General features: G+C 38.9%; 1 protein-coding gene across 2 annotated transcripts in view; it reads right to left on the reverse strand.

Moving 5' to 3' along the window:
• LOC115778498 (BMP/retinoic acid-inducible neural-specific protein 3-like) overlaps positions 1-16,238 on the reverse strand; it is a 62,423-nt gene that overhangs the window by 24,857 nt on the left and 21,328 nt on the right. For both annotated transcript variants that reach the window (XM_030726543.1, XM_030726542.1), the window contains exons 3-4: positions 12,954-13,144; positions 10,283-10,467 (exon numbers count right to left, since the gene is read on the reverse strand). In XM_030726543.1, the coding sequence (XP_030582403.1) occupies positions 10,283-10,467; positions 12,954-13,144 (376 nt within the window). The remainder of the gene's footprint in view (positions 1-10,282; positions 10,468-12,953; positions 13,145-16,238) is intronic.

The following is a 16,238-nucleotide window of genomic DNA, read 5'->3' on the forward strand; positions in this document are numbered from 1 at the left end:
GGAGACAGCAGTAAAGCATTGGAGAGAGGGAGAGATGGACTTCCATTCTTCTTTTTTGTTATGGATGCCTTAACACAATTAATTAAAATCCAAGCAGCCTTCATAGGGACATACAAATTAATTTCTAACACAGACAGATGTCCAACTAAAAGTGGAAAATTGACCAAATGCAAATCTAAAGATGGCTTTTCTATGCATAGCAATGAGGCCATCTGCAAAAGGAACCCAGTGGAGCAGAGCATGTGTGCACAGTCAGCTTTCCCTATTAGAAAGCGACCCAAAAATGAGGGAAGAAAAAAATAAAAGTTTTTCCTAAAAGAGAAAAGACTTTCTTTTCTTTGTTCATTTTAAAACTGTGATCTGTAAATGCCACGGATCAGTTGGCGGGGGAATTATTAATGCACCATAATTGTATACAAGATAATTGTGCTGACTGTGTTTGAATAACTAACAGCTGCATTTAATGGAACATTTAATTGCACTTAAAAGCTTTTGTAGAATAAGCACTTTGTGATGCTCATACATGCTGTGGACGTGACAAATTTCACTATGCCCTCAAGGCTTGCCTTTTGATTTCTTAACAAGCTAGCACATTAAACCTGAAAACATTCTAAAAAATTATCTGTTCCCTCACTATTTGTCATCACAATTTAAAAATCACAATCTAAAAAGAAGAAGGAAAAAAGGAAGCAAAATCATAACAAAATCCCACAGAATTCAGATGAAAATTTGAAATTAAACCAAGCCCTGGTGAGAGAAGTGAATAATACCATCCATCCATCCATCCATCCATTTTCTTCATCTTATCCAATTCAGATTCATGTGGGGGCTGGAGCCGATCTCAGCTGCCATAGAGGATGAGGCAGGGTACACCATGGAGAGGTCACCAGTCTGTCACGGGGCTAACACAGAGGGACAGACAACCATTCACACCTACGGGCAATTTAGAATCACCAATTAACCTAACCTCACTACGTGCATGTCTTTGGTCAATGTGAGGAAGCCGGAGTACCCGGAAAGAACTCCACACAGAAAGACCTTGACCAGAGAGTGGATTCAAACCCAGGAACTAATCACTGGACCACTGTGGATAATACACGTATAATAATTTATAAACAAACAAAAGAAATAGTGGCTGAATGAGCCCTGCACAATCACACTATTGTCGCAGAAAATGTGGTACAGTACATCACTGGATGCTGATGATGCACTGATGAAAATATTTCACAGTAGCCTGGTAATACAAAAGCTAAATCCTGTTCCAATGATTGTTACATCCCTTTGTCTACAGCTTTGCACATAATCCATGAACTATCAACCTTTTTTTAGCTGGTCAGTGAAAAACACTGGGCCAATTAGTGCTAAATACAAATCTACAAACAGGCTACAGTATAAAAGCTAGGGAGACCGATAACCTCAGCATAATTCACAGCAAAGTATTAATTGACCATAGCATGAGGGCACAGTGTCAAGCTCAATCTCTGCACTGAGATCCTGGCAGATCTCAGTGCCAGCCCACATCATCATGGGTCAGCCAATTTCCTTCTGGGTTAACCTATAGGCAAATATCAGTGGGCCAGTTAAAGTGCTTTAACCAGCATATACTTACTCTTGCCTCTACAAGCCACTTTGCAACCCTCTTCCAGCATGTCTCCTTTCCTTTATGTTAGGGATGTGCACTCTCCCAAACTTAGGCTACATGAGGATGTGCATGGAAGGGCTGGCAGGTCCCAGAACAGAACCATTCTGCCAAATATAAATTACTAAAGCTGGAATAACTATCCCATTTTGACTAAAGTAGCCCACCATAAGCTGCTACCAGGGGTGGCATTTATACAGAGCTGCTCTGATTTTCTCCCACAGTCCAGAGACATGCATGTTAGGTTAATTAGTGCTTCTAATGTGGCCTTAGGTATGGATTTGAGAATTAATGGTTTTCTGTCTTTCTGAGTTGGTCATGTGATAGACTCCTGTCTAATGCTGAAACTTAGCTGGACAGCTGATTGAGAAAACAGACGGATGGATGGAAGCTGCTACCACAAATTCAGTGCTCTGGAGTCTACTAAAAGAGTGAATACCATTCTTCCCAAAGATAATCTCTTAGTTAGTGCATCTACAATCTCCCACAGATCTGCAAATGCTGTTTATGGCTGATTTTATTTTCATCACGCAGTGCGTCCCCCCCCCCCCCCCCCCCCCCCACATTTGTTGTGGTTCCTCACTTGTTTGTTCATGTTTTTCCTTTAATTTGTCTGTATAGTCAAGCAAGTAAGCATTCCCCGGTGACCCCTGAAGGAATCCTCCTCTGCTTCTTCTTACACTCTTGTCTGTAAAATATGTAGGTCTTCTGCTGCCACACACATTAGTTCAGGGGAAACACTGCTGCTCTGAGATGGCACAGGGGCCCGACACACAAGTGAGCCATTTTAACTTTTGGAGCAGGTGAGAGCCAGAGCCAGTATTTGGCATCGTAACTGGACTAAGCACAGCACAGCTGCTTGTTTTTCCTCAGTTTCCACAGTGGAAGAAGATATACGGTTGAGCTCAGTTTCCCCCATCGGAGAGGTTGTGCACACACAGAGTAAAGGACACCTCAGTTTCTCCCTTTAGTTCAAACATGTTGTATTTGGCACAGCAACAGTAAAGTTGTTTCACTGCAACCAGATAAACATGACCATAGAAAAGAAGAGGAAACTAGAGCAAATGTTGATTATTCAATAAGAAGCAGCGCCATTCCACAGGAAATCAAGCAAATCTGAAAAAAAGCCCCCGACCCCCTCAAAATCAGCTGATTTTTTTTAACATAAAACAAATTTACTATAATCAAGGAAAGCACTCAAAATTTTACCTTCAAACAATCAATATGAACTTTGCAGCCATCTAGTGTGAAAAAATGAAGTGGTTTGATATGCTGTGTGATAGTTGTGTGATATGTCCAAAGTGTTATCCAGAACATGTGAACACCAATATTGTTTCTCCATTTTCACAGTCATTCCTGAGTGTTAAGAGCCTGGCACCAAAATGCACTTTTTGAGGTTTTCTCCAGCAAATTACCAGAAAACTGATACAACAGCAGAGTACCAGAGCTTGTTTCTGTTACTCTACATTGTAGACATTAAATCGATACAGTTTGCTATATTAAATATGATATATCTTGTGATAAAGATCCTCAAAATTGTTTATAGAAAAAAAAGACTTTGGTTTTAGACTGCGACACTTGGAGTGGATTTACATTTTTAGCTGCAGTTTTTTTTTTTTCTTGCAGAGCTTAAACGAGTTTAACCTTTGAAATTTCATATAGCTGTTTCCTGTACTTACGAGGGCTCAGAAATGATGAAAAAATACATTTTGACCCAGCTGTATGTACTTACAGGGCTTGTAACAAGAAACGTGTTCATGGTACAAAGACAAACATTTGCGTGCCTTCAGTAAATACTCTAAACTTGTTAACTTTGGGTGGGATCAGGTGGGAGCCACTTGATTTTTCATGGAATGACTAAGAAATATTTTCTTACTATACATACAGTTTTGTCTGATTTAATTGTAAAGCTGGAACTGAATATTTCAAACTAAAAAATTAAATTAATCAGGCTTGATAAAATGTAATTATGCTATAATTTGTCTCTTTAAACACCTGTCTTCTCTAAATCTGATGTCTTGCAGAGCAAGTGGATGGTTGATAGCCTCTGTGTTATTGGTATGAACCCTTCGCAGGGCAGGACAGCAGTTAGCCCCTTAACATGTTCCACAGATACAAATGACTCTGAGGCACATCCATTATTTAAAAATGTGGCTTTAATATTATTACAATACCAGTTAGGAGCATTTTACTGATGAACATTCATCACTGCTGCAAATCTCGCATATGAATAATTCCACAAAACAGCATAAAATGTCACTTAGTGAGCTTGTGTTGTCAGATGTTTGAGCAACAATGGACTTTAAATGGCTGCACTTTCTCCTTGCTGCAGAAAAAAGTACAAGATGGCATTAATGTTTCATGTTAAAAAAAAAGGAAAAAGAAGTCATCGCTCATCTCAAAATTGCCTCATTCTCTGCACCTTCAAGAATTGCTGTTCGCTTAATCACCACGGCGCAGTCGATGTGCAAATCCACATTTGCATCTGAGATACGTTTCCGCCTGTTTATTCAGTCTTTGAGGATTTCCGCGCATGTTTAAGACCACTTTGTTGCACTGGCTTACACTCTTATGTCAACCAAAAAGGGGGGGATAAGCTTATAAAGTCTAAGCAAGAAAAAAAAGAGGAAGAGGAAGCAAATAGCATCAGAATGTGATTATTGTGTGTCTTTTGGAAAGAAAAAAAAGCCACGGGGGAACAGAAGGGGACTTCTGGTAGAAGAAAGTGCAATTTAATACTGAATGTGCTGCTATGTTCACTAAGGGAAGCTAAGCTATGCCATTTTACTGCAAGTACTGGAAGAGGGGCCAAGGGAGCAAATTTGATTCTGTGTTGTTTTAGCTCCTCGGGCCTCACCTCTTTTAACCTGCTGCGTGTGAAAAAGAAAGAGCTGGAAGAAGAGGAATCCTTCTCTCTTGACATCTAAAGCCAGTTTTCAGATTCATCATCAAGCCGTGCCATCATCAGAGGCTTCTTCCTCTACAACATATCAAGGAAGGGAACTTATGTTAAAATTTTAAAGGGTGGAAAACATGGTGAAGAGACAAAAAGAACATTTATCTTCCTTTCTGAATAATGAACATGGAAAAAAAAAAATCTGTCCATAATGAATTATTCATCTGCGCTCATGATAACAGCAACACAGTACTTTTGTCTTTTTTCGTTTGGTTTTGTTTATCATCACGTCAAAAACTGCCCTAAACTTTGAGAGCCCTGCTCTCCGCAACTGTTGCTCAGCAGGATTTATCTGAACTCTGATGCTCGAGCTTTACTCGTGCTCTCTTTAACTTGGACAAACCGAGAGTAACCCCCGCATGGCTGAACAGTTAAGGCAGGTACAGCAGGCTGGGTCAAGCCTTCCTTATCACTTCTCCCGGTCGGTGATATTCTCCCCTCAAGTTTAGTTTAATGAATCTTCAACGCAGAAGAGCCGATGCAGCAAATAAAAAGCTAAGTAGGATGACTCGTGCGGCTTTTTCTGTGTACCTGCTGCACTTAGATCCTAGGCTAAAAAGCCTTCTAAATAAGGCTTTTCAGTCCTCGTCTCATCTTTTTCTGTTCACCCGCATATGACACCTTAACTCATAGCACAAAATGTTTGACAAATGACGGGGGCTCTCAAAGGAAATTACTGAAATGGAAGGGCTGATTCATCACACTATGTAGCAGCAGAGCCATTTTTTTTTCTGCACTCCTATCTCATTTTTCCCGTCTTTGATTATTTTCCAGTGCTGCTTCGCTCAGTCCTACAGCCCTCCAGGCCAAGCATTTCTACCATTTAAATATGTTATCTCTTAAAACCAGGGGACCAATGCTCTTCTTAAAGGCAGCTTTGTTTTGGCATTCGTCTTCATTTGGGTGAGGTAAAAATCCATGTTTGAAATTAAAGGCTGGTGATGCTGTGAATATTTTACATCAGTCACCTGAAAATGCCCCACAAACAAATGTACCCTAGAGGGCTTTTTCTCTATTCATCTCAATCAGAGGGGTTTTTAGCAGCACTTTGGTGCAGTTGTGGCTGCCAAATAAGCTCAACGTCCGCTTGCCAATTCACTTTAGAGAATGTACAGTTTTATCTCTGATGGACTGCGTAGTGGGGCATCACTAAGGACAAGTCAATGAAAAATAAGCTGCATCTGAGGGAAAAGGCAAGCAGGTTAGGTTTATTTCTTTTCTATTTTTTTTTTAACTGCAGCTCCACAGTCAGAATGAGGGAACTAGAAAGTCATGTTTTTTTCCAAATTGAACAGATTTTGCCTGTGTTTGCTTCACGAGCCTCAACAACTGCTTAATGTTTGTTAGGGCTGTGTCCAGATTTTTCAACTACTTGCCCATTTGCACATTTGTGAATTGCACAGGGAATTGTTTTTTTAAATATGAAAAATATCTACAATTTCAGCCAGGGCACAATACATCTCGCTCACTTTCAGCAGTGATCATTACACTTCCGTTCACCTCACTGTTGCTAATTAGCAACTTTGTCATCGAGACTAATCTCTTTCATATGCAGAGAAAATCTATGGATGATGTAGCTCCTGCTTCCATTGCTTCCCGGGTGCTCTCTCACTCTCTTCACAGCAGCTGCACCCACACAGAGGGTGCGCATTGTTCAAGAGAACAAAGTAACAGAATATTTTTGCTTCTAAGTTTCTTTAAATGTAAAGACACAACACACTCATTAACATTTGTGTATGGAGATTTCTGTAATGTCACAATATTTCATCTCTGTTTATCCACTTGACATCCCTCTCAGAAGAGTGATTGGTACAAACATCATTGCTAGAATCAGCAACTTATGTGTATGACTTTGCCCGGTGAGTTTAAGGTTATAAAATCTACCCCCAGCGCCCAAGACCAACATTTAGTTGATACCATAAACTACCATAAACTGTTGACAAAATGTGTGTAGATTGCAATGTAGTTTTGGGCCATTCATGGTGTTTCTTGCTTCTTCCAAAATCTGTGCTGTGTTGTCCATTGTAGATTATTTCAGTAGGTATAGTCACGTGATTAAGCGGGCTGTAATGACTCGGAACAGCACCTTCAGTTAAGTAACCACACAGCCCCACCTGCACCTGTCCATACTGTAGATGTCAATAAAGTTGTGGTCACTGAACTTCAGGATCTAGCTACTGTAGCTCTACTGAAGTGGACTGAGCACACTTTCTAAGTGGTGGGAAATTTCAAATACAATGTATCAAACAGGTCGACAAAAATCACCATACACACAAACTGCTTCTGTGGAGTTTGGCACACAATGTGTCTGCTAGCTAAAGGTAGAGTAGCTGTTTTTCCCCACGGAGGAAAAAGTGTTAAATACCTCCACTCTCAGAGATTGTGAAAGATGTAAACTTAAGTTCTGGTGTAGTGGAACTGCTAAATCCCACTTCAATATACCAGGCAGAAAACACCATATTAGAGGAAAAAATTATTATTCTAGTCCACCAATTGCTGATTTAGAAAGAAGATTCTAATGATCATTATCCAACACAATCAAGTCATTATCGAACAAAATGCCAGTGTAAGGGGGGGGGCTTGTTTTTTCAGACAGCAGTTACAAAGACAATTTGAATACATCAGCCTGGGCTCTGCACCCCATAGTTACTAGAACAAAAAGTTTTGCTTCAGTTTAATTTAAAAAAGTACAATGTTACTGTCATAATGCTGCTCTAATATATCAGAATAATGGTGATGCATTTTTTGTAAAACTGGTAGTTTTTCAATATGTTTCTTATGCTCTCTTAGAGCTCCAGTTACCAATAAAGATAATTTTGTAAAGTTAACTTGGAATTGTTTCCACTGTTTATTTCAATTAACAGATTTTTACTGGGTACTAATTCTCATGCCTCATCTGTGTTTGGTTATCTAATCTGATCTCATTTTAAATAACCTCAGGAAATTTTACATTATCTCCTCATTTTCAGTTCAACACATCTTCAAAACATTTAAAACATCCTCTCACATCAACCTCCACTCTCACTCGGTGGCGCTGCAGGAAAACAGGCCCCCTCGAAGCTCTATAAGCAGCAAACACTGATTCGTTAGTCCGGTCCGGTGGCTCTGTTTTTAGCATGTCCACTTTCAAAACTATCACTGCACAAACAGGTGTAATCACATGACAAATAGAGCGAAGAAGCCGAGTTGTTATTGTTACCCACATTCTGAGATGTTAAATCTGTGGTTTACCAAAAGCATGTGTAAACACACTAAAGCCAAGTGAAGTAACAGATTCCTCTGAAAACAGAGTGAATTTTAAGTGAAGGACAAACCCAGCCTATTCAATTCATTCTGCTTGATAACAACTGACAGAGTGATGTATGAACACACCCTGGAGGTATAAAGCTGTAAAAGATGCAGACTGATATTTATATAAGCAGCTCTTAATATGCATAGATTGCTGCCGTATATGTAAGCTTGTGAATAGACACATTAAAGTGACTAGGGAAGTAAACAGTGCTGCTCGCTTCATGTCTTTTCTTGGTCTCTCACTGAATGCGGATGTTTACTCAAATGTCACATCAAAGCAACACAAAGTGGGTACAATGCAATATTTCCAAAGAAATTGATATTTTTTTTTATTCACTCAGCGAAATAATGTCAAGATTATTCAGTTCATTAGCTTCAAGACATGATGTTTCTTTTACTAAAAAAATATTGTCTTTGATTTTTCAGATTTACTTTTTCTTTCTACAAGCAGCTATTTTAATACCATAGACTTTATATGAAAGATGACAAAGCCATCGTGACAACGACCCTCTCTTTTGAAAGCCTTGATCTCAGCGTTTTTGGCTGCTGCAGGTGTAATCACAGAACAAACATAACGAGGAAGCCATCTTAGCTTAGTTGAGCCAACCGTGACAAGCTTGCATGAGAAGGTGAAGTGCTAAGTTATCAGCTAAGACTATGTAGCTTGGTTAGCAAGCTACATATAGGGCCTATAGGTTTGGCTAATTAGCAAAGTTACTTACTTGCTAATTACTGATAATATGTAAGATGAATAAAATACTAGAATTTCACTCACAAAAACTGGATTACAGTCTTCTTGGACATTAAGAGACAAAACCCTTTTTTTTTTGTACCAGCCTGTAGACGTGTTTATTTCTCTTGTAAAGTTGCCCATTTTAATATGGAAGTCTGTGGGGACTGACTCATTTTTGAAAGCAGCCTCACGGGAACATTTGAGGAATTACAGCTTTTGTTACTTTGTAATGGCTTCACTTTTCAGCCCAGTTTGTTGCTTATCTCTTTTTCCCCCATCAATTTTAACAATTCATTCAAGGTTCAACATTTATTATCATTATGTGACACAAGATTACACTAAAATATGCACTAAGATATGCTATTAATTAAAAAAAAAATTAAGAAAATATGCAACACTGTACCTTTTTTACAGAAAGAAAATAACTATATATATAATACATTCAACCAATTACAATACGTCCATTCTTATGTCTGTATACTGATTATTAAATGTATGAACCCTGATGAAGCTTATCTTAGAATGAAGACGGAAAAATTGATAAAATTAATTCTGTAAAATAAAGAAAAACGTGGCAACCGCTGTTGTAGTACATATTTTACCCAACAGTTTTATAAGTAAAGCTATTAAGTAATAAAGAGGTTGCCTCACTAATGGCTGCCACTGGATTTTGGCTAGAACATTAGGTAAGGTCTTAAGTGCATATACTCCTAATGGTTCATTAATTAAAAATGGTAAGAAAAAGTAGCTGTCGTTTAACACTCCACACAAAGGTTCTGTCCTCACATAGTTCTAATTCCCTCAACCAAGGGCTTAAAAATATGTTTTAATATTCCTATTTTTCATTTGAAGCAGGTCAGAGTTGCTCATCAAGGGCCTGTTCACGGGCTGTAAACTGCATGAGGTAATTGGTGGTAAGCGGTAAGTACTTGGCAAGTACTGACCACTGAGTGGAGTTTTCTTAATTTGTTCCAAAGGAAGAGCAAGACCGATTACCATTTCAAAATCATTAGTCCATACACGGCCACGTCAATGACTCGATTAATAGGAAAGTAAAATTTCCAAACTACAACTACATGTTTTATTATTATTAAATAAAATATGTAGATGCTACAGCATTTAATGGGGTTGTAGGACTGCCTCAGTTCACCTATGTGAATAAATAAATAATGGTAACAATCCCAAAATGACCTCCTCTTATCAAACTGTGCACTATACAAACAATGGAACCTTGTGAGTCAGTATATTTAATATGCAAGTACAAATATAGTTGCTGAATGGGGTATATATTAAATAAATCTGGAGGCAAAATCCAAAAATGATAAAAACAAACCATTGACTGTGATTGTTGACACGAGCTCCACTTGTTAAAATTAGCCAAATCGTTTGATTGTACGGTAAGCATTGAAATACACCATACTGGCTGTGATTTAATTAATTCTTTAGTGAGGGAGCTAATCAAGACCACTTTGCCATGTTTCGAAAAATACAATAATTATATTTATCCAGTGAAGCAACATCCAATCCAATTGGAACAATGACTTAATGAAATGGCTGTGCTCATAGATGGAATACTATAACAATGGGGGTGATTTAAATCATTGGCAAATAATGCAAATCTGTTATTATGTGTGACAGAGGCCCAAAGAGAAGCAGACTTTACCTTGATGGCAGTGGAGGCGATCTGGATGTGGTGCAGCTTGTGCAGGGTGCTCTCCCTGTCGATGAAGTAGGAGGCAGCCAGCTGGTGCAGAGCTTCCAGCGTCACAGCTGTGCCATTTGATTCGCTCACTTCTGATGTTCGACTCAACTTTCGCTTGTCCACAAATATCATTAATGACTCTTCCCCTGCAAATGCAGACACAGTGACATACGCAGATTTATTATAAACGAGAAGCAGTGCAAGAGTTCAAACCTCCACCAAGGCAGCTCACTTGCTGGGCAGCATCTCCTTTTAAAGGAATAGTATTTTATTTTGTATATTTTCATTTTGTTTTCTTTATTCTTCTGATAAGAGTAGCATGGCAGATTTTTACTTTGATTACACAAACATTATGTAGGAGGTAGGAGTATGTAATGGATAAAAGGTATTGAAGTCTAAATAACTGGACATGAATAACTTGAGCTTATTATTTAATATTATACTGCAGTATATTTCTAACAACTAAAATAAAATATTTGAATATGTAAACCATATACCTGTATCATTCCCTAAATGTTGCCAATACAGTAGAATTTAAAGCAGAATTTTAAAGATAAAAATCATTTTATGAAAGTTCAACCTTATTTGACCTTGAAGAAGAGGTCAGGGGTCCAAAGTAATGATATATTTAGAATCCCCATACACCATTCCCTACATGCCTGTATGCTGTCAGTACAAACAATGGCATCAAGTTGACCTTCAGATCAACCGATTGACCTTGAAAAAGAGGTCAAAGGTCAAATCTGACATATTTTATCTGTATGTTGACAATACACCCCACACTTGTAAGAATCACAGTTTCTAAGTTCTGAGGCTTTTCCTCAGTTTTCAACCAATAAATCGTTAAGCTGACCTCTAAGACCTCGGTGGATGTAAGCCAAATTTTAATGGATCGTTAACATGACCCCACTCTGCACCCCTATAAAGGTTTAGCAGAATCCATTCAGACCTCTGAGCCATCATGTTTACAAACAAACGTAAACGCTATCAAAAACATAACCTCACTGGCGGAGATATTGAGCGGTCTGTGTGAACGTGAACATCATGTGCTCAGTTGTGTGGCTGTAAATGTTAACCCAAGAACACCTGTCAGCACTCAATTATGACATTACGTGAAGTGGGATTTATGAAGGTGGAAAGCTGCTTAAAAAAAACACTAACAGTGATCGTTACTACACACCAATTTGGTGATGACTCTACTACCACACTGCACAAATTGAGATGCTTTGTAGAAGTCTTTCGATAAAAAAAAAGCTTTCAGAGAAGAGTATACAGGCACTAGAGTAAAGACTAAAGGCAAATCCTTTCTGTATTATTTTGCCCATTTCTCAGATTAAAGCTACATAAATATTCCATAAAGGCACCCTGTAAGCACAGGTGCACAAGGTGATCCTGCCAAAAATTCCTCCCTATTCCACTGATCTAAAGGTGGTGGTAATGTGCCAGGAAACAAACCAACAAAGGCAATGAAGAAGACTGTGATGCAATAAAAAACGTATATAGGCACTGAATGATTTAATGCACAGCTCAAAAAAACAGTTCTGCAAATGTTTTATGAGTAAGGAAAATCATTCAGCGTGTTGGAGGTTGCAAAAATACACAATGCGTTTGCTTTTCACAGAGCACCACTAACACAGGCTAAAGGTATTACCGTGTTATCTTAGGCATGCAGCTGTATTTTCTTTCTTTTTGTTTGCAACCAATAATGTGCAAGATTGTCTCTCCCATCTATTTGAATACTGTTGGTATTCAGAGTTTATGCACAAGAGACAAAAGAAGAAAAGAGCCAAACAGAGCAGCTGGGAGGTGATTGAACACGAGATATCTGGGGGCTTTGCTGCACATTACAGCACTCTGGCTAACTTAGATCTATTGTTTTGGAAGCAGATGATCCACTGACAATTACAAAGTCAGATTTTACACGTTGAGTTGGAGAATATGAGCTTAAAAACATACAAACAATCCAACATTCACAGCTGAAATGAAGTTAGGCAGAACAAGGCAGAACGCTTCTGAGCATCAAATATGTTTAACTGACAGTCTACCTGCTGCTAGAGCTTTACTCTTATTTTAAAGGTTACCTTTGATGCCAGTTTACCCATTTCATAGGCCACAGTCAAAAGCAACAATAGGCAAACAGAGGCACCTGCGCTTGTCTCCTTTCAACAGGACAGCTGTTGGAACAGTTACAGGAATAAAACTCTGAAACTAAATAAAAATAATAAAAGTCCCTTTAGCATCTTTTATTTGGTTTTTGAAGAAGAGGAGAGAAATTCAAAGATGAAAGGGAGCTGAAAATGCTCCAAAGTCTCCAGAGTCAAGCAAAACATGATGCTTTTTTTTATACTCACTATGGAATTGACTCTGGTTGTTAACTTGAAATACTGGTAAATTTTCTAAGGTCTTAAAGGAGTTTCTTTAACCTTCTGTGGTCTAAGGGTTAGGGTTAGGGGAGGGCCAGGGTTAGGATTGCCACCTATGATGATTTAGATGTCAGAGTTTTAGGATTCCTAGTTTTGGAAAAATGAAAATGCTCATCCAGGGTCTAGGTCTCCTAGCTTCCTAAAACTTGACCTTGTTTTTCACACATTTTAATAAGCAAAGAAAACCACAAGCTGTGTGCTTTATTTACCTCCCAGTGTAGCAGAGAGCAGGAAGTGGGTCCCGTATTTCCTGATAATGTTGTCTGTGATGGCGCTAACACTGGGCCTCCTGCCCAGCTGCCTAATGGTCTGGAGGAACTCAGGGTCCAGAGGCAAGGAAAAGCCATTGTTCTCTTGTCTCTCCAGGGCCAAGCTGTTCACCTTCCAACGGCCAAACTCCCTGCAATGTCACACAAACACATGCTCGCTGTAAACAAAGGGAAAAAAACAACATGAATGTGGCATTCAGGCTCAGTCACATGTTATATGGACTCCTCCATAATAAAGTCTTCATTAATCTTTCCTGTCAATATGTGACAAGGATCTGGGAGCTGCTTTGAGATGTTTTCATTACACACACAATGCAAGGCTAAATCCGCCGCATTGATCTGAACAGTAGTTTTCTGCTGCTTGCAAAGAAATGAAAATAGGGTCCCTTGTCGTTTTAAAGCAGGCAGGACACAGCTTACCCCTCACAATGTGGCCCATATTCAAACCCCTTCCTTGCTGGGCATAAAACTGCGATGTATTCATAACCTCTAAGTGAATCATGTGTGCCACTCTTTAAAAGATGAATGATCTCATGCTGTTTCTACCTCTTGCTCACAGAATTGCTTTGCACCATGGTGTAAAAAAATATTGTGTTTTTCCACCAATTTTAAATAATAGAGCAATCTTTTCACATCTCTAGTCACTGTTTGAGGAGCTGTGGCTGGACAGTCTGTAATCATGTGTGGAGTCTTGCTGCTTTTAGGACCTATTTTGGAGGGAACAGGCTTCATCTGTAGTCGATTGATATTCAGCCTTGCCTTGGAGTATGCCAGCTGCCTTTATCTACCAAGTGCAGACCGAGTGCTGCTGCTTGATGCATAGATTAGCGCTATTCAAATGCAGCTGGTTATAAATAAGGTTCTTCCCCCAAACTAGCAGGGTAGAAATCTCAGACCTTTCAGTCATATTGGGTAGTTGATGTGCCTTTTGGGAAAATTTGCTCTAGGTGTTAAAATAAAACCTGTTATGTCAAAGAGTGGCTGCAACACAAGCAATATTATGTCTTTTCAAAGATGTAATGCAAAATGACCTTTAACCTTTTGAGGTCTGAAGTCATCATTGGTTACAATCAACCCACAGAGAAATGAGCATCTAGGATGTAAACAGTCAACAGTTATTACCAGAGATACCACAATGAGAAAAATATAATTATTTACTTTGATTTGTTGCTGTTATTCAGAAGAGAATGCCGAGGATGAACAGAGAGAAAAACATCTCTACAGTATTTAATTGCCTCCGCCATTATCTGTTTTTTTAGCTGACCATGAAACAGGACAGTCTCAAAGATGCTACAAGGCAGCATCTCCTATCAGTTCTTTTGCATTTTGGATATAATTTTATATGACAACATTTACAAAACCTTAACCTCTGATATAGCGTCCGCTGTGTCCACCAGCGTCCACGTTTTGAGCATCCTCCCTAGTGGGGACCTTTGTTGCTGTTTCTTCCTCGTAAAATAAAAGATAGTAAATATTGTCTTGATCAATATAATATCCAAGCCTTACTAAGCATCTGCTGAAGCTGTAATAACCTGACTGATGTACCCACATAATTACTCTCAGACACATGCTTTGCTAAAAAACACTCCAAAAGATTTTTAATTTAAATAAATAAATATGTGCATACAGGCACTTTGTAAAGTCTGCCAGTGGTAACCTCACTTGTTCAGCTTCATGATGTCGCATACAGAGATGCAGAAGCTGTCTTTATAATCCACCATATTAAAGCCAAGATTTGGATGTAGGTCATCTGTTGTAGTCTTTGTTTTAGTAGCTGTTTGTTTTGTTCTAGATTCATAATGTACTTTAGATTTACCTGACAGTCATTTTACATGCTTGTCCATGCTTTGGTTTGTGTATTGATTAGATGTTTGGTGATTTACAATTCCAATATATATTGAATGATACATCTTTTTTTTTCCTTTCAGACACACAAAACATAAACAGATTTCTCCAACATTTGTTATGTGTAATTTATTTACCCGTTTCCTCTCTGCCTGACTCTGCTCGGATCAGCTGTTTGCTGTCTTTCCAAAAACGTGTTGCTGGCTTTCCAAACACGTATGTTACCAACAGGGAAGTTGCAGAGTGCCCTCTGATGGACAAACTATGCAACACCCATCTCTTTCTTATTGTTTTAAAATTTTAATTTCCCAGCATTCATAAATGCCGATACCGATAGAATGGCAAATAGCTAATATTGGCCGATAATATCGGGCCGCTGATAAATTGGTCGGGCTCTAGTATTGATTATTTGTAGGTCAGTTATTAAAGGCTGAATAGTGTTCTGTTGTTACACATTGATTTGGTAGGTATTTCATCCAAAAAAATATTGTCTATCTTGTAGGTGTAGCATGCAGTATCTTTTAAAGAGTGCAGGATTGCACAAAGAAATACGTAGTTTTTGCACTATGCAAGAGAATAACACTGACAACTACCACATGCCTGACCTATCAGCTTATATGGTTAGAAACCATATAATATATATAAGAAGTAATCTGTCAAACTTTCAAACACCTACTTTTGATGTACATTACTTCACAGCTTGAAACATCCTTACAAAGAACCTAATGAAAACTGTGATTTATCGTCTCTCTGTAACATATTCCCTACATTCTACAGACACACAACAACTCCCTCGTGCACAGACGAATGCACATGCATTCGCACACCCTGCAGCTTCAAACATCCGAACAAAGCTGCCCTTGCTGCAACAACTTTGCTATCGCCCAGAACATCGCAGAGCCCCCTTGGGTGCGGGCCTGCTGCCAATCAATTTCCCACCAATAACAATGACCCCCTGAGAAAAATACAAAACAGAAAACAGCTCATTAAGTCCCGTTTCATGTCGGTGTTTCTCTATAACGAGCGGCCATTAGTGTTTCTTTCCATCCGCTGGGGCCATCTGAGGAAGGGAGCAGTGGGGAGAAAGAGGGAGAGCTTTACTTTGAGTGGCACACTGCCTCGCTATCCTGCTCACTGATGGACATTTTCAAATGGTGTCACAGCTAAGCTGCAGAATACAGTGCCTGCACGCACATGCACACATTTGTTGATGAAGACTGCAATTCAATCTCACCGTTGTGCAGGTACACGCACAAAGAAATCTTGCATTTCATGGAGTACTGTAGGTTTTTTTCACCTTTTACTCTTCTCACTGACATAACTGCAATACTCTATCTCTCTCACACACACACACACACACACACAGGCAGGTTATTTCAC

Source organism: Archocentrus centrarchus, chromosome 4, assembly GCF_007364275.1.
Source record: "Archocentrus centrarchus isolate MPI-CPG fArcCen1 chromosome 4, fArcCen1, whole genome shotgun sequence".
In the NCBI taxonomy this organism is placed as follows: Eukaryota; Metazoa; Chordata; class Actinopteri; order Cichliformes; family Cichlidae; genus Archocentrus; species Archocentrus centrarchus.